Raw genomic sequence first — 17,512 nt, 5'->3', positions numbered from 1 at the left:
CTAGGATAGGGACATCTTAGCGAGATTTAGAAGTAACCACACCACAAACTAATGTGATGGATACTAGTCCAAAATCAATGTCTACATATTTTTCATCAACTTTATATCTATATAATGATAATTAAAATAGTATTATTTGTATTAGTGTTAATTGACACAATAACATAAAATTTACCTAACTTGTAATCAGTACACCTTTATAACATTTTAACTACAACTTGACGACCTTTTAATATGGCATTTACAACTCTAAATTTTCATCTGTAAAACCATGTTTTATTAGTATTAAGGTGCTGTCGGTATTGCAAATTAATTGCACATTTATTTTCGGCAACTGACCACCTTTTGTTATTATCGTAATTATGTTCTTTGCATTAATTATTAGTAGTAATTATTAATTATTCTCAATGCACTATACACTTTGAGATGCTGTATAGGTTGGTATTTCAATATTTCATAGTCAACACACTATTAAAGTGCCCACGCAGAATATACAGAAAATCAATATTCATTCTTTATGTGAAAGAATAAATTGGTAAACGAAGGGCTCTAAAAAGCTGTTTCGCCTTTGGAATTTGCAAAGTGATAAAGACCATAGGCCATATACATAGTACTCCTAGCTTTAATTCGATTTTCCTTTTTTTTTGTTTAACCCCAGCCCACAGGTGTACTGAATCCGCCTTTTGGCAGAATTCGACTAATCCTGCTCGACCGGGCTTGCGGATTAAGGCCGAAAGTCTCCTAAACTAATTATGGTGCAATAAATTACATTAAAAATACTTCAGTCCTACTTCGTCCGTATGCTCAACTATATAGACTATCGTATACTAATTGTACCAATAAATTCAAACCTCTCGTTGTATATAAATAACAACTACCAAATTATATTTACGAATTTCTTACAAAAAACTGATCCAAGCGATTGATTACACTACTAGAAAAATTGCTTCTCACTACACTTTTTTTATCACACTTTATAAAAAGTGTCAGCATAGATGTACTATCTACACACTAGCTTTTCACTGCACTTTATAATATATTGTTATTGTACTTCAACATAAAAAGTGCCATCATAGATGTACTATCTACACACTACCTCTTACTACAGGTACCCGGTGCTACACTTGCATAAGTGCCATTATAGATGAAGTGTCAGCACAGTAATTTTCTAGTGACAATTTTAAGTGTCATTACAAGCCAATTTTCTAGTAGTGTTATTGCTCGGATTAAATATTTTTATCTGTTTTATAACTACACATGATACAATTTTAATGATCATAATTGATTTTCATAGCTATTGTATAATAATGACAAATTAACAAATTCAATTCAAATACAATGGAAAGAAAAGATGAAATAAAAAATTACTCCTATTAGCAATCTCATTAATATAGAAGTAGAAAAAAACCGACAATTATGTGTTAGATCACACGCCTCAAACGAACAAAGCTACTATTAATATTAATAGAATGCAAAATAATAAAAAACAGTAATAAAGAAAACGATGAGGAGTGATCCTTGAGCAGCAGTTGATGCAGACTGATCTTGATGTGGTGGCTTCCGGTAGTAATAGGGAAACCACGGCACTATAGGCTCCGGCGGCGGCTGTGCGCCGCCGTAAGAAGTAGAGGTTGGTGGTGGATCGTATGGGAAGATTCCGGCGGGAGGGTTGTTGGAGAGGGCCGGAGGGGTGGTAGTGGTAGTGGTAGATGGCGGCGTTGTGATCACCGGAGGGTTGTCTCCGGGGTAGCACGGATACGGGCACTCCTGCGACGTCGGGGTGGCCAGAAAGTTGAAGATTGTTGAGAGAAAGGCTAGAGTTAAGAGTAGCTTGTGAAGAGTGGAGGTAGCCATGCTTGAATGGAGTTGTGTATTTTGAGAAGAGTCAACACTAAGTATAATAATTTGTGAGGCGATGGGTATATATATATAGATATATATATGTGCCTTTTTAGTTAGAAATTCTCGTAAAAATAAGTATAAGGTATATTTTTATTTACCTTTCAAAAAGGTAAATATACCTTTTCAAATATTAAAAAAAAAAGTAAATAAAAATAATTACCATATTTATCTTTTTATGTGGAGAAGAAATAAATAAATTCTACTACAATATATTTCTTCAAAACTGGAGAAGGTATGATACCTTCTTAAATATATTTCCTATTAGAGAATGAGTTAAATAGAAGGAATAAATACAGTACTCTAGTTATTTGTATATGAATTTTATCATGATAGAAAGAGACCAAAAAGCTAGGTACAACTAAAGCAAAGGCTGAGGGGAGAGCTACTTTTAATGTTTTTAGTGTAAACTTTTGAAGCTGAACTGAAAATAACCAAGTTCTTATATACTATATTGATATATTTTACATACACTTTTATATGGAGAATTTGTATTATGGGGGTTTTTTTTATTTTGTTCATTTATATTTAAAGTACAAATTAGATTAAATTGTCATGTTCATGTGTGTAGTCCTCGTACACACGATTCAAAGTTTTATGTTATAGGAGTGGGTAAAGAATCACTCATCGGTGAAGTGGGCACACTTATCAAATCAAATACTACTACTACTAATAATTAATACTCCGTAAATAGATTCGGACCACGTATGTCCTACGTTTCTCGTTATAGGTTTCATTTTCCTTGCAACTTTTAATACACACAGCACAATAACATGAGTACATATTACACCTTTACCTTATTGAAGGTGAGAATAGATATGGTATATGTTACATTACATATCAAGTAGGAAAATTTATCCTAAAAAATATAATACCAATTGCTCTTACAATCAATATGAGACATTTAAGTCAATCCATTCGTAATTTTACCATTACTCTAAATTACAAATGATTTACAGTATGAAACTAATTACTTATTTTTTGTTGTAAATATAAGAGTGCCATGTAGTGCATGCGTGGGTGCTACGTCGTAGCTACTGTTTGATGAACTCTTTCACCAATCATATCCACCCACGTCCCGCATCTCACTTCTATTTAACAAAGATATTGGAGTTCATGGAGATGCGCCGCTCTCTTCCTCACTCCCTCTCTTTCTGTGTAGATGTATGTGCGCGTGTTTCATTCATGCTTATGAAGGAAAATGTTTGATTTGCTGTGGCTTTCAGAATGTGATAAACGAGCAAGATAAATATATATTGTGTTTATTGTAGTATGATGATATATGATGAATAGTATTGCACACAAGAATTGGTACATGAATGACTTCATGTCTTGTTGGACGAGTATTTTGAATTGCTACATTCTGAGAGCCAGAGCTAATCACTCATTTTCGCCCCCCGGCAACGCATTCAGATCAAAGGCCGGCGGCGTCTTCGTCTTGCTCACAGAAATCTGTAGCCAGTGAGTATCAAACAGTTATAATCACCACTTTTACCATCTACTCTTTCTACTTATCTACTTGCACCATGTATACTACCTTCTCCTGCAGCATTTTATTCTCTTCCTCCAGCAGCTTCTCCTGTTCTCACATATACATTTAATAAGGTAAGTGCCTAAAATTTATTTTTTATTTTCCTTTTATTTCTTGAATACATCTCGATCTGCAATTTCATCTAGTTTCTCCTTATACATTTGAATACACTAGTCAATTCAAAATCATGATATAGCTCTGCCTTGAAATTATCAAAGGTTTATGCAGTTCATGTGTAAAATTACAAGATGGAAATGTCTACCTTTCCGTGAAGGCTAGATAAAGACTCCAGAAGCAAATTTGTCTGCACAACCAACACAATTACATATCATATAAAACTCTTAAACACGAAATAAACAAAGTGAATACTGAATAGAGCATCAAGGGAAAAGGACACCCTAACAAAAATCTACCAAATTATGCACCCAAGGTAGATATCAATGGTAAGCATAAGAAACTTGTTAGCTAGCTTTAGATAAACTCAACTCAGTCCACTAAGAGCATCCACAGTGGGGCGGACGATAGCGCGCCCGATCTATCGTCCGCCACTGTGGCTCCGCGGACGACGGACGATGCGTCGTCCTCGCCCGACGCTTAGTCCGCGAACGAAACGCAGATGATAGGGCATCGTCCGCCAACTATGGGCGAGGTGGACGATGGCGTGGATGATGCAACGCGTTTTAGTTTTTTTTTTATTTTTAAAATTCGAAAATTTTGTTATATATATACCCCAGCTTCACTTTTCATTTGTAACTTTTCGATTAACTTTTAATCTCTCAAATTACGCTATAAAATGGATTCCGGTGGATACTTAAATCCTAGTAGCCCGATGTTTGGAGATGGCGCATGGTGGCCGGGGTACACAACCTAGCGAATATCGGTCGTTCGACGCCAACACGCAGTATGATCCGGACTTCAGTACGGATTCGTACGGTCTCTCCGACATGGAGCCGTCTCCAACTTGCTCAGCCGCAGATTCCCGTCGCGCCGCCGCCAGAAAGAAACGGACCAAGCACCGAGCGCACAAGTTGCCACCTCCGACAACTTATGAAGAGTACGCTCGCGGCCGTACGAACTACCAGCCGGATGAAACCCTCGTCTTGGCGAGGTGTTGGGTGGATATATCGGAGGACCCGATATTCGCGAACAACCAAATGCAGCTCGCGTACTGGGAGCACATCGGGAGTACAAGCGCCAACGGGAGCAGCTCCGCAAGCACTGGGATCAGGTGAAGAAGCAAGTCAACCTGTTCGCGGCGTAGTACGAGAAGTGCTCGAGGGATCAGGGAAGCGGCGAGAGCTTGAGCGACGTGCGCGATAGAGCGCTGTTGTCGTACCAGTCCATGTACGACGACTTCAAGCATTTCAACATCTGGGCGCTCTTGAGGGACAATAAGAAGTTCCAAGGCGAGATTCTGCACACCGGTACGGCGAAGAGGACGAAGACCACCGACACTGGTGGTTACATGACCAGCGAAAGCGGAACTCGTCCAGTGGACCTCAACCAGACATGCACGGAGGAAGATACTTCCGGCACACCGATGTCCTCCCGGCGGCGTCCCATAGGCGTCAAGGCTGCGAAGAACAAGGGGAAGGCGAAGGTGAAATCCTCCTCGGCCGCCGCCCCCCATCGCCGATCCTGACCCCGACCCCGGCGACACTTGTCTACGCGGATTTGGTAACGGCCTCGATGGCACAGACGTTGTTGGATACGCACAACGCCCTTATGAGTGTACGGATCCGGCCAGAGCCGAATTCCTCCAGAGGTTGATCGATGAGTTGAGCCGGAAGTTGGGGCTTTTGTAGGATAGTAAATTTTTTTTATTTCTAACCCGTGTAACTTTTTTTTATAATCAATGAATTTTTTGCCGTTCTTAGTTAATCGTTGTGTTTTTTCTAAGCTTGCATTTATATATTTGAAACATTTAAATTAATTAACAAAACAATAGTAAATGCTTAGGGCGCCCCACTGCAGGTGGAAGGGGAGGAGAATAAAATGCTGACGTGGCGGTGCAAAGGGCGGGCTTTAGGGCGCCCCACTATGGATGCTCTAAGAGGTGGTCTCCTGCAAGGAAGGACATCGGACTGCCTTATTCCATAAGGCAAAACTGGCAAACTAATTATAGGACAGAAAAATTCACTAAATCTTATTTATACTCCCTCCATCTCATCTCACCGTGGTTGAGTCTTATTCCTTTTTTGGCCGTCCCGTTGTAATTGAGTCTTTTTCCTTTACGGAAAAAAATCAATAAAATCAAACTTTCTTACTGAACTCATTCCTACTCTATTCCACTTAATTCATTGTCCAAAAGAAACGCCTAAACATTGTCGGGACGGAGGGGAGAATTCTTTACTTCGCCTCCTGGTCCCCACCTCTGGCATGTTACATGTTGGAGAATCAAATGGTTTAGCCAAGATTTTAAGCTCAGCTCTGCCTAGTCATGGTTAACACAAATGGCTTCCAAAAAGTGTAATTGGGCATAACATAACAACATAGTGGCCTATTGCTATATCTGCCTAGTCATGGTTAATACAAATGACTTCCAAAAGGCCAAGTAAGACTGATAACTTTTGGCAAAAAGAAAAAGATGGGATGATTTGATATTTGAGATGAACATGAAAGTCTAGTTAGGTACCTTAGTTGCCTACTCATGATTAGTACAAATGGCCTCCAAAAGCCAAGTAAAGACTGATAGCAAAAAGAAAACAGATGGGATGCTTTGATAGCTGAGATGAGCATGAAAGTCAAGTTAGGAACCTTAGTTGCTCGGGTCTGTAGTAGTGCAGTTTCAAACTGTTTCTCCAGATGTACAAAGTCGGTGACGCTGAGGTCATCAACGCATGGCTTGTCGAGCTCCCTGCAAAGATAAGAAGGGTTATTGTAGCCAAGCCACTACTTGCAAACCTAAGAAAGTAAAGTAGAGGGATGAACTGTCTGCCTTTCCACAATTTGAAGAAGCTCTTGACATTTGAGGAAACGTGAGTATTTTGAATATTGAGCCTGACAAGCAAACAGAAAATCCTTCATGATTTATTTAGTTTTAGGCATACCATCACCACCCTAAACTGATTTTTAGAGGCTAATTGACATGGATATATAGCATATAAAGAGAAGAAAAAAAAGATTCTTACTAGATTCTGTTTTAAAATTTAGTGAGGGAGAGTAGAAAATATCGAGAACCAAAAACTATAAATTCCGCAGAAAGTAGAATAAACTCAAAGAGAACTAAAGGTAGATAATTGACATGGATATACTCCCTCCATGCATACTATTATCTTCATAAAAAAAGTAATGATTACTACTGTATAAAATGTCAATAACTCTACAGAAAAAGTAATCAAACAAAGCATATGCTGCATACATATATTTATTTACATTTATATGTAGTGCATTTTACTATTTTATACACATAGTTACATAGTCATACAATAATCATGTGCATTTTAGAATGAAGATTGTCTAATAACATGTCATAGGGATATAATTACACATGTCCATTTTGTTTATGGTCTTTGGAGCGAACTATTAAAATGCCACAAACCTTAAAAAAAACAAAATATCTATTGAATTTTCATGTAAGTTGTGAAAGAGCCAGAATTTTAGAAAATGCAAGAAAATGTCTTTCACGGGAGTGGCAAATATAGCAAGATATTGAACTTGAAAATGCAATAAATGTCATGAGTTTTCATGGGAGCTGCAAAAATTGCATGCGATTGAAATTTCAAGCTTTTAGCTATGAGGTGGAAAATCTGAAGGTGAAGTTGACAAGTCCATTCTGCTAATACACTTTATCCTACCCGAAGTTGATAAAAGTCCTTTTAACAAGAAAAATTAAAAAAAAACATTTAAAAAAAACATATTTCAAATTTGATGTTTACTAAACTTGAAACGGCACAAGGTGGAATAAATTTCTACAGAATTTGCACATAACATGCATGTCAACTTTAAGTCTTCCATGTTATAGATCAAAGCAAAAGTGTAAGTCCAGGCCAAGCTCCATGAAAATTGTGACATTTATTTTCGTATTTCACCTTCCACAAATGTTCAAGATATTTTTGTATTTTCAAAGTCCAGGTTGTTTTATGGATAGTTCAAAACTTTAGGACTACAATGCCCTCTAGTTATGCGTATGTGCGGTAACATACAACAAAAATTCTATGTAGCAAATGAATATATGGTGCTTTATTCATCTACGGCAGGACTACAGGGAATCACTACATGATTGGTACATGCCATACTTATCTATATTATACTCGGACAACAACATTCATGCATGCATATACTTTTCAAACTTATTATATAGGAACAATGATAGAAGTTAGTTGGGGGGTTGAGAGGGTGATGATCAATAAGCTTTAGAGACAGAGACAGAGACAGCAAAACCCCCACCGAGAAGAGAATACAAAAGGGCTCGACAATAATATACTCATATAAATGAAAAGTAAACGATCACAGGATAACACCTTCGAGAAGGCCACACCTCCAAGGAGGGCAATGCCGGCAGCTTGACAAAAATCAATTAAATTTCTGAACGCTTTAAACTGAGAAGTAACGCTGTGTATAGACGACTAATGATTCTAGCTTGAAATAGAAGTCAAAGAATGTAAACTCCTAAACATGCTCAAACCAGGCAAAGATAAACTAAACATGCTAAGAGATATGAAAAAATCTGCAGGAAAAATAAAAGAGAAGTAATTGAAAATGCTAATGCTGCTCATCGAACTGTTTCCATTTCGCTTAAAAAAACGAGAACGGTATAGGAAAGGCACAGAGATTAATCAAATACAAGTGTATGAGACAGAAGGATAAAAACTGATGTATGGGGGTTTATAGGTTGTCCCATAATGTGAGGTAAGATGAATACACACCTTGTATGCATACCACAGACATGTTTTTGGCTTTACCAATAGAGAAACCCAAAAGGTTAAACCAGTTTAATTTCATAGGCAGAATCGCTTACCTGTGACTCACCAACTTGATTGGAGGGACCTGCTTCTGTCTCAGCCCGATTATTATACCGTTGAACAATCTCAGTCAAGCTGGATAGCAATATAATTTCAGGTAAGTGAGAATATCATTAAAAAGACAGAAGTTCACATGCAAGATTTATAACAGATAAATTAATAATATCGCAGTCTATAGGTAACTAACTATCCAGAAATCCTTGATACATCTATCACTCTGAAACTGAAAAGTAAAAACTATAATACGGATCGAGTTCGCGATTCTCTCTGCTGAAATCACATGCCGTAAACAGCAACCCTCTATCTCTATCACTTCGAGCAGAGATATGTGTTGGACCCTTTTCTCTCAGTGGTGCCGCCACCCATCGTCCTTTCTCCCAATAGAAAATTAGTGTGGTGAACGTGGAAAGAAATAGTGGCGCGCATGAGCGAGCAAGTCGAATGGTCAGAGGAAGGTAGAGACGAACATAACCACAATTTTGAGAGTAAATCCGAAAGCTTAGGGAACTAATCATGAACACACCCAGACCTGTCGTTCTCAAATGTTCAAGGCGTTCCACGAAAATGGGGAAAGACGGTGCTGAAATCCAATTGTCATTACACCCAAATATAAAGTCGCCTACATTCAATGAAAGTGACATGATCTCTTTGATAGTGAGGGCTGAACAATACCACCTTGTCACAACACACCAGTGGTATGCGGCATGCAAGTGGTCCTAATTTCTCCAAAAGTAGTTTGGAATGAGCTTCACTTTGAACACCTATGAAGCGTGACATGCCACTACGTAGGATGGGTCCTTGGAAGAGTACGTAGCAGTTTGTGAGATTCAGTTACCTCAGTTTCCAGAGCTAACATACCAGCAGTACGTTGGTTATTTCTTGGGGATCTCAAACCACGCATACAGTTACAAATGAAATATACAAATATCTAAAGCTACTCAATGCACTCCTCGGCAATCCCTCTTGGTATGCACTCCTAGGCAATGACCATACCCCATCGTTAAGCTACATCAACCTCAATCTCCATCCTATCATATGAACAACGACAGCATGGCTACAGTCATGGGTCCGAGGGCTTACTTATTGTAGGTGAATCAAAGTACGACAACCTTTACACCGCAAACTTTCGGCCATTCTAAAGTATTTTAAATGAAGAGTTTCAGAAACACATCGCCACACATCGCTGTGGGGACTTGTTTCAAAAGTGGGTTGACATCTAGTCCAACCCCTTGATGTCCGCTAAAAACATTGCAAGTTTTACTCCAAGAGGACAATGTTGAGAATAGCTAAACGTTCCACGATGTCTCCAACATAGAATCGGAGGGGACGCTGAGTCACAAGATCCTAGAGAAGGTTCAATTTCAAGTCCAATGTTTTAGCCTTGTGGAAAAGGCTAGTTTTTTGGGGGGGGCGGGGGGGGGGGGGGAAGGGTTCATACGCAACATTAAGACAATTACAAATACGATATTGCTAAGCTGAAGGAAGTGGGGGTTGTTAGTTGTGACAAGGTTGTGACAGCGGTTCCAGTGTACTATTATAAGGTGGATTTAACATTGTATTAGTCATGAAATGGTGGAGGAAGTGGCCATCATGCCGTCTTTTCCTTGCAAGCACTACTATGTTGACAACATTGTCATCTTTATTGCTTAATTTCTTGAACAACTTTGGTATTGAATTTTCACAGCAACAAAGGAAAAACATAGCTCCCGGTAAGAAACATATAACTATGCCTATTCAAATTCATGAATCCTAATTTCAAAATTAGTAAGTTTATATTTTGGTAGGCAGCTCAATGGCATAAGATGCATGGCCATTCAACTACCACTATGGCATAAGATGCATGGCCATTCAACTACCATTTTGCAAACACTTGCTTTCAAGATCGTAGTTTGATATGTAAGGATGCTAGAGTGTGAGTTACATATATTTTTGCTAGTACGAGTTCACTTGAAGTGTTTTTAAACAAGTAATAATTCATCTAGTTTCTTTTAAAATCTATTTATATTTTAATGACTTTCTCCGTCCTATAAAAAAATGTACACTATTTCTATTTTGGGCCGTCCCAAAAAAATACTTCCCTTCTTTTTATGGTAACTTTATTAAAATATTGAGGTTGACTCCCTACTTTCACTAACAATACTCCAATCACTTTGTTTCTATATGTGTCCTACTTGACCAATTATGCATTGCGACCCATGTCATTCCAAGAGTGTCTATTTTTATGGGCGAAGGAAGTATAACATAATACCATAATTAACAAACATAAAATAATACTCCCTCCGTCCCAAGTTACTTGAGTCGTATTCCATTTTGGGTTAGTCCCAAGTTACTTGAGTCATTTCTCTTTTTGGGTAAAACCAAAACATCTAATCACATTTATTTTATTACTTCTTTTACTTCACCATCTCTCTTACTTTATTCTCTTTTCTACTTTATTTTACTTTATTTAACTCACTATACACAACTTTCTTAAATCTCGTGCCGAAAAGAAACGCCTCAAGTAACGTGGGACGAAGGGAGTAGTTTTATTAAAAATAGAGAAATAGGCTCGTTCACAAGAAGATGCATGATTTGGTTTATAACAAATAAAGTAATTTGTACGAGAGAAATAAGATTCACTTGATTTGAATACTATCTATAAGGCTTCGGTCTTCAAAGGGCTAGAGAACCTAGTAGTATGTATAAGAGGATCCTAATTTTAAATGTGGTGAGTCTATATATTATTGTAGTTTGGTAGGTTGTTTAATATTTGGGAAACTTGCACAAAGTTGTCAAATGCAAGTGAAGGCTCATTTAAAAAAATTTAAACTTTAACATGTTACTCCACTATCTTGAATTTCTCCTCTATAATCTATCAATCTATCAATTACTATAAAATTGCTCCTTTCTTCCATGAAAAAAATCCTATAAGATGCTTTAAAATTTATTATCAAGCAAGTGCAAGCCATATTTATCTATAGATTAAGGCTCATAAGCTTAATCTAACTAAATGAGTTTTATTAACTGATTTAAATACACCTCTAATATTCAGGCTAGACTTAAGAGCATGAAGATATAATGCTATTAGTTAGTTTTTAGTTTCTATAAAAATATAAAAAAACATATAGTATATTAATTAATAATTAAAGTATAAATTAGTTATTACTAAGTTAATAGTGTAGTAATATTTTCAAGCTAATTGAACTAACTAATCTTGCTCACAAGCAAACTGAGAGTAATGTCCAGTTTATGGCATTATGCTACTCATTTAGTTAACAATTTCACCAAAAAATATATCTAAGCAAGATCCATGTTTCATTTACTCATTTTATAGCCTTAGGACTAGCCATATTACACACACCTAAAATCTATGCAAAATAACTTTCTCTATAAATACAAAGATTAACTATGTAAATATAAGTGTACCATGTAGCAACTTTAGAATATATATCTATATGGTCTACTATGTTTCTTTATGATTTTAACTATTCCAATGTTTAAATAAATACAAAGATAACTATGCTTGACAATATATAAAGAAAACTATGCTTGTGAGCAAGATTGTTAGTTCAATTAACTTGAAAATATTACTACATTATAAAATTGGAGACGCAAGGGAAAGCATCCTTAAGAAGGACAAATTTATCAACCATATACTAATCTTTTGGGTTTCTAAGATGTTTCTAGTTGTGTTCCTTAATTTTTGTTGAGACGCCAAGAATGAGGATACTTTTTGAAGCGTAGGTGATGTATTTAGAAAAAAACAAAAATAAACATCCTTAAATGAATACCTTAATCGTTCTTTTTATGTCGTGTAACTCACATATAACGTACGACCTTTCAATGCATTGCAATATATAAAAGATCCTCAAAAGTCAAAACGTTCCAACAAGGAAATTTTTTTTATTATATACCAAAGTTGACAATTTTGATTTTTTCGTTATCCGAAAACTTGTGGTACAAAAATGTAATTTTGTGTGAAGGGCGGAGCCAAATAATTAGTTTTAAGAAAGCTAAAACCAAATTTTTTAAACGGTAAGATGTGCTAAAATAAAAAATATAGTGAACATAAAGCACAAGGCAATTTTTTGTTTGGGGTCCTTACCATAGCACTGAATGGATTCACCCTTTGTTTGTGATGTTTGTGTGTACATAGCAAAAACTTCTTATCTTTTTGAAGTATACATCCTTAACGACATAAAATGAAAAGATCAAAAAAAGAATATATAGTTTTACAGTTTTTATGAAAAATTATCCCATTTTATCATTAGGTAGAAAATATATTCCACATTTCCACATCATCAAAAAGTGACATTGTTTTGATCCCCATCAATCTTGTGTGTGTTAAAAAACTACCGAATCTGCTGGAATTTCAAATCAAAAGACTTTATTGGGAGTCTCAAAGATCTTTTAAAGTTGCAAATGTTGAAAGGTCATGCATTACTAGACTATGAACTATAAGTACGATAATTAGTGGTTGTTATGATATAAACACAAATATGCTAAAATAAAATCATGACATTATTTTAAGCACAAAACATGAAGTAAACAAAACTATTGCATGCAATATCAACTACGAAACAAATAAAAATCTATAAAATTAAATCATAAACTAAACGAAGGCAAACAGAAAATGCATGCAATAAAATAACACAAAAAAATATAACGAGTAAACATAAACTAAATGAAGGTATAGTCACCCAAATGAAATAGTAACGCATGTGTTTTTTCAACTCTTCTAAGTATTACTAGAAGCTACTCATTACAGAAGAAAACTAAATCTACATAAATGATATAACTAATCAACATTCCAAATTCACCAATGACAAAGGTTGTGCTTGTTGATGGACATAAACCAACACCAACACATACGTATAGTTGACACAATTAAACGAGATAGGACTATAACTAAGCACCTTGCCCTTATCGCCTATTTTGCTGTGGCCTCGGGCAATCTAGAGTGAGTAATAGGCAGATTAATAAGTAATCTCTGTTGTGCTATGTATATTCCCTTGGAGGAGCCTAAAATGCCTTCTAATCCTTAACAAGAGTACACCTGCCAAAAGCCATTTTGCGAGAGCATGTCTCTATCATGCTTATTAGTATATATTCATTAAACACAAGTTCATACAAGAAAAGGTTGAATATCAATTGCCATTGCTAAGAGCTAAGTTCGCCTATTCTATCTTAAATTTCTAAACATTATTGCATGTCACAAATCTCATCCTGCCAAGTTTAGCTTTAACTAAAACTACACGGTTGGTGGCTACTTTTAAGGGCATCATTTTATGCATTTTCTTGCACTAGTTAAAGATACTGTTCACATGCACATGCACTATTGAGAAGGAAGCTATGATAGAAAATGCGCAGCTAGCTATAAACATTTGTGTTTGGTGTTTACCAAGTAGATTTGAGATAGTATCACTTAAAATTAGTAGAGCACCTAAGTCAAATCCACTAAGTCTGAGCACGTCTCTTACTTCAAGGCTAAGTATTTCTCTGAGCGACAAGTAACCGCCACCATTCAATAAAAATTATTCAGAGAAAATCACTTTGTAAGTCGGGAAAAGTCTATAATTCGACTGGAAAAACTCCATCATTATTGCGAATTCCGGTGCACATCGTTCCAGATTGGAGCGGGGATAAGGTTAAACGACGAAACACGATGTTTAAAAAAAACAAATATTTGGGGGGAAATCAAAATATGATAGAAGACGGCACCTTTATGCTAAATTAAAACCCAAAATTTCTATTTTGGGCAATCGTGATCACTCAGCAAACTCTCACCACGACTTCAAAACAAAACCAAGCACGAGATCTAAACTCAGCCATGGAAAATAGAGCATAATAAAATAAAAAATAAAATAGGAACCTGTTGGTGCTGCAGAAGTGGTAAGGCTTCCCCCGGCAAGAGTAGATAATGACGCCGATGTCGAGGTCGCAGAGCACCGATAGCTCCTTGGCCTTTTTAAACAATCCATTCCGGCGCTTGGAGAAGGTGACCTGGCGCGAGCTCTTATCCTCGATTCGCTTGATCTCGAGCTTCCTCCTCCCCATTTTCCCCAAATTAGGTCTCAAAAAAGGGTGGCATTGAGAGGTTGGGTTTTATCTTATGTGAAAAAATGATGGGGGAATCGGGGGGTTAAAGATTATCGCAAATAAATGCGGGGTAGAATAGAAGCGAAACGACGTGGAATCTAGTGTGGAAAGGGGAGGACTTCATTGTGGAAACCAAAACCCCAACACTTGTAGTATTCACTGTGGTCTCTAAAAGCGGCGAGGTGAAAAATTAAAATGAATTTATTTTAAAAAGGGACACGCTGTTATTCAACACGTGTGTAATAAATCAATCAATCCGACGTGGGCTCTACATACATGTGGGTGACTAGTGTATGTTGCTCATTCAAGTGAATAGGACAAGATGTTCTTCATCTGCTATGTAATAGGTATATTTATTTGCATAATATATATTCCTACTGTGTTATGAAACTTAATGTATTCAAGTTAAATGATTGGGTGAGAATGAGATTATCTTATGGATAACAATGAATTGAACGTTTGACTATTACACACTTCTTCCCATCATTTTATAATTTATTTACGGTTATTTAAGCATTCATGATTGTCTCAAATTCATATATTTCATTCATCCATAAAAAAAATATTTTTTTTAAATATCAACGAAAAATAGTCTAATTTAAAAATTAAAAGTTTCTATCAAATTATTAATGCACTATTTTATCTTTTTTTCCTCTTTTCCCCTCACACTTAATCTTAATCCACTTTTTTCCTCATTTTTATACAACTTTACTAATTTCTTATCAAAAATCCAAAGGACTAGTTTTATTAAACGGATGGAGTCCTATTATTTGCTAATTAATCAATTTAATTTATAAAGTTATCTAGATAATCAAATATGATTTGTTATATTATTGGGTATATGACCTCAAACTTTATATACGTATAAATGTGACATGATCAAATGCAAACTTCTAAATATTATACAAATTTCAAAGTATGATTTGGACAGTTATAAAATATCAATAGATGACAAAATAAGCTCAATTAAAAATGTCAACGCAGTATCAACGGTTGATGGTGTGTTGATAATATATTGACATTATTTATTGATATTTTATTACTGTCCATATCATAGTTTAAAGTTTATAAAATATATAGTGTTTGCATTTTGTCATAATCTATAGAAAGGAGTATATATACTTTCTAATATTTGTGGAGGGTAGAAAGGTTTAATTTTTCATATTCATCCACAAATCAATCACGTGCGTGTAGCTTATCTACATCCAAATAAAAAATAATTTCATCATCCACAATTCCACATAGTCTCAGGTAATTATCCGAACTTTTTGAATTGACTTATGTTCAAACACATTTTTTTCCTAAATGTCACAGACTATATTTTGAAAATAATATTACTACTCATTATCTTTCTGTTGTACTCAAATAAATAGTGTGGCAAATGGCAATATCCGACCATATTTTTATTATCCAAAACCACAGTTTGCGGAAATCGTGGAATTCCATCTGGCAGTTCCCATTCGCTCGAAGATTATAAATAAACACTACATATTTTACTTTACACGAAGTTGTGGTGAAAGACTCCAAAGACGTTTTCACATTGAAATGTTATTTTAACAAGTCCATACAGTTCCAGTTTGTATCCAATTATTTTAACAAGTATATACAGTCTGTATAAAAAATAAATTCAAATCATTGTCTGAAAATCTAAACTGAGTTATGAAAACCAATTTAAACCGAAATATCAAAATTTCATAAAAATGTCTAGAAAACAGAGATCTGAAAATATCTATATAAAATTATCAAAGAACTTATCCATACACATGTAAAATCTAAAACAACTAAACACGGTGGGGTACACAAATACAAATTTAGAAATATGTACAATTGTATATTGCATAATGTCAGGGCACTCACAATAGCGCCGATAAACCTGGCCGCCGCACCCAGCAAGTTTATCGATGCTATTGCACGCAACCGCCGAAAAATTAGTTGCGGCACCCAACCTAGGGATCGATGGTAGCCGCGGCTCGGCCGTCTGGGACTACGGTTGATCGGTGCTACTGCGAGGTGGTCCGCCGCTGATTTTGCTCCCGGTTTTGATTTATTTTAATTTTATTCAGATTTCTTATTTTCTAACATTTTAAAGGTTAACAAAATTACATGTAAAATTAAAAAATATATATTTATACTTATTATATAAAATTACATGTAAAATTAAAAAATATACTCTCCATGTCTCATCTCAAGTGATTGACTGCTTTTCGGCACATGTTTTAGGAAAATAATAATAAATAGTTAAAGTGGAGAGAAAGTAAAATAAGTACTAGAATAATATAAATACGACTCTCTTTTATATTATTCTCTCTCTTACTTTACTTTCTTTTCACTTTAATTATGTATTAGCATCTTCATAAAACAACGATAAAAAAAAATTAATCACTTGAGCTGAGATGGAGGGAGTATATATTTGCAAAACAAATTTTATTCGCATCACTTTATGAATGACATATATTGTACTAGCTTCAAGTTAAACTACACTCATTTATTTTAGGTTCAGGTACCTGGAATTTTTAGATCGGGCATCCGATACCAGTTTGGGAGCGCTACTGAGTATAGAAATTGGTTGGTTAGAATAGATAAATTAGACGTGAGACTTATGAGAGTCGAATGTGTTCTTCATTTTTAGACCATATGCAACGCTGTCTCTTATTCGTCCCTTAACCGCCTCTTAAATTACTATTCTTGGGCCTCACTGTACTTTTTTACTCCATCTCTTAACTAAGGGACGGAACCTGCAACCCTCTATCTCTTATCCGTCCCTTAACCGTCTCTTAAATTACTATTCATTCAATTTCATTTTTTATTTTTATTTCCAACAAATTCAATTAATAAAAACACACTTCATTAAATAAAATAAAATTACAACATAAAATTCATAAAATTCTAAAAAAATTAAAAATACATAATTTAATAATTTCCTCTGCCAAATTTTGCCCAAATATGCTCCATTAGATCATCTTGGAGTTAGGCGTGGGCGGTAGAGTCACGTGTCCTTGCCCGAATAGACAACTGTTCTTGTATAGACGGATGCATTCCA

The 17,512-nt window shown here is 35.7% G+C and overlaps 1 protein-coding gene across 1 annotated transcript; it reads right to left on the bottom strand.

The window, feature by feature from the left end:
* Window positions 1-3,085: 3,085 nt before the first annotated feature.
* Window positions 3,086-14,617, bottom strand: LOC121771435 (agamous-like MADS-box protein AGL27). The gene is made up of 7 exons (XM_042168216.1): window positions 14,246-14,617; window positions 8,391-8,469; window positions 6,369-6,430; window positions 6,188-6,287; window positions 3,693-3,734; window positions 3,437-3,478; window positions 3,086-3,351 (listed from the first exon to the last, which is right to left on the bottom strand). Exons 1-7 carry the CDS (start codon window positions 14,428-14,430, stop codon window positions 3,280-3,282), a joined length of 582 nt encoding a protein of 193 aa, XP_042024150.1. The 5' UTR covers window positions 14,431-14,617; the 3' UTR covers window positions 3,086-3,279.
* Window positions 14,618-17,512: the final 2,895 nt, after the last annotated feature.

The sequence above is a fragment of the Salvia splendens genome, chromosome 16, assembly GCF_004379255.2.
Source record: "Salvia splendens isolate huo1 chromosome 16, SspV2, whole genome shotgun sequence".
Lineage (NCBI taxonomy): Eukaryota > Viridiplantae > Streptophyta > Magnoliopsida > Lamiales > Lamiaceae > Salvia > Salvia splendens.
Note: the sequence above shows the minus strand (reverse complement) of the source record. Positions and strands in the feature narration are given on the sequence as shown.

Coding starts and splice junctions, on each gene's coding strand:
- LOC121771435 (XM_042168216.1), bottom strand. CDS start 14,430: ATGGGGAGGAGGAAGCTCGAGATCAAGCGAATCGAGGATAAGAGCTCG. Junction 8,470..14,245: donor CACTTCTGCAGCACCAACAG/GTTCCTATTTTA, acceptor ATTGCTATCCAG/CTTGACTGAGATTGTTCAAC. Junction 6,288..6,368: donor CTTCTTCAAATTGTGGAAAG/GCAGACAGTTCA, acceptor TTATCTTTGCAG/GGAGCTCGACAAGCCATGCG.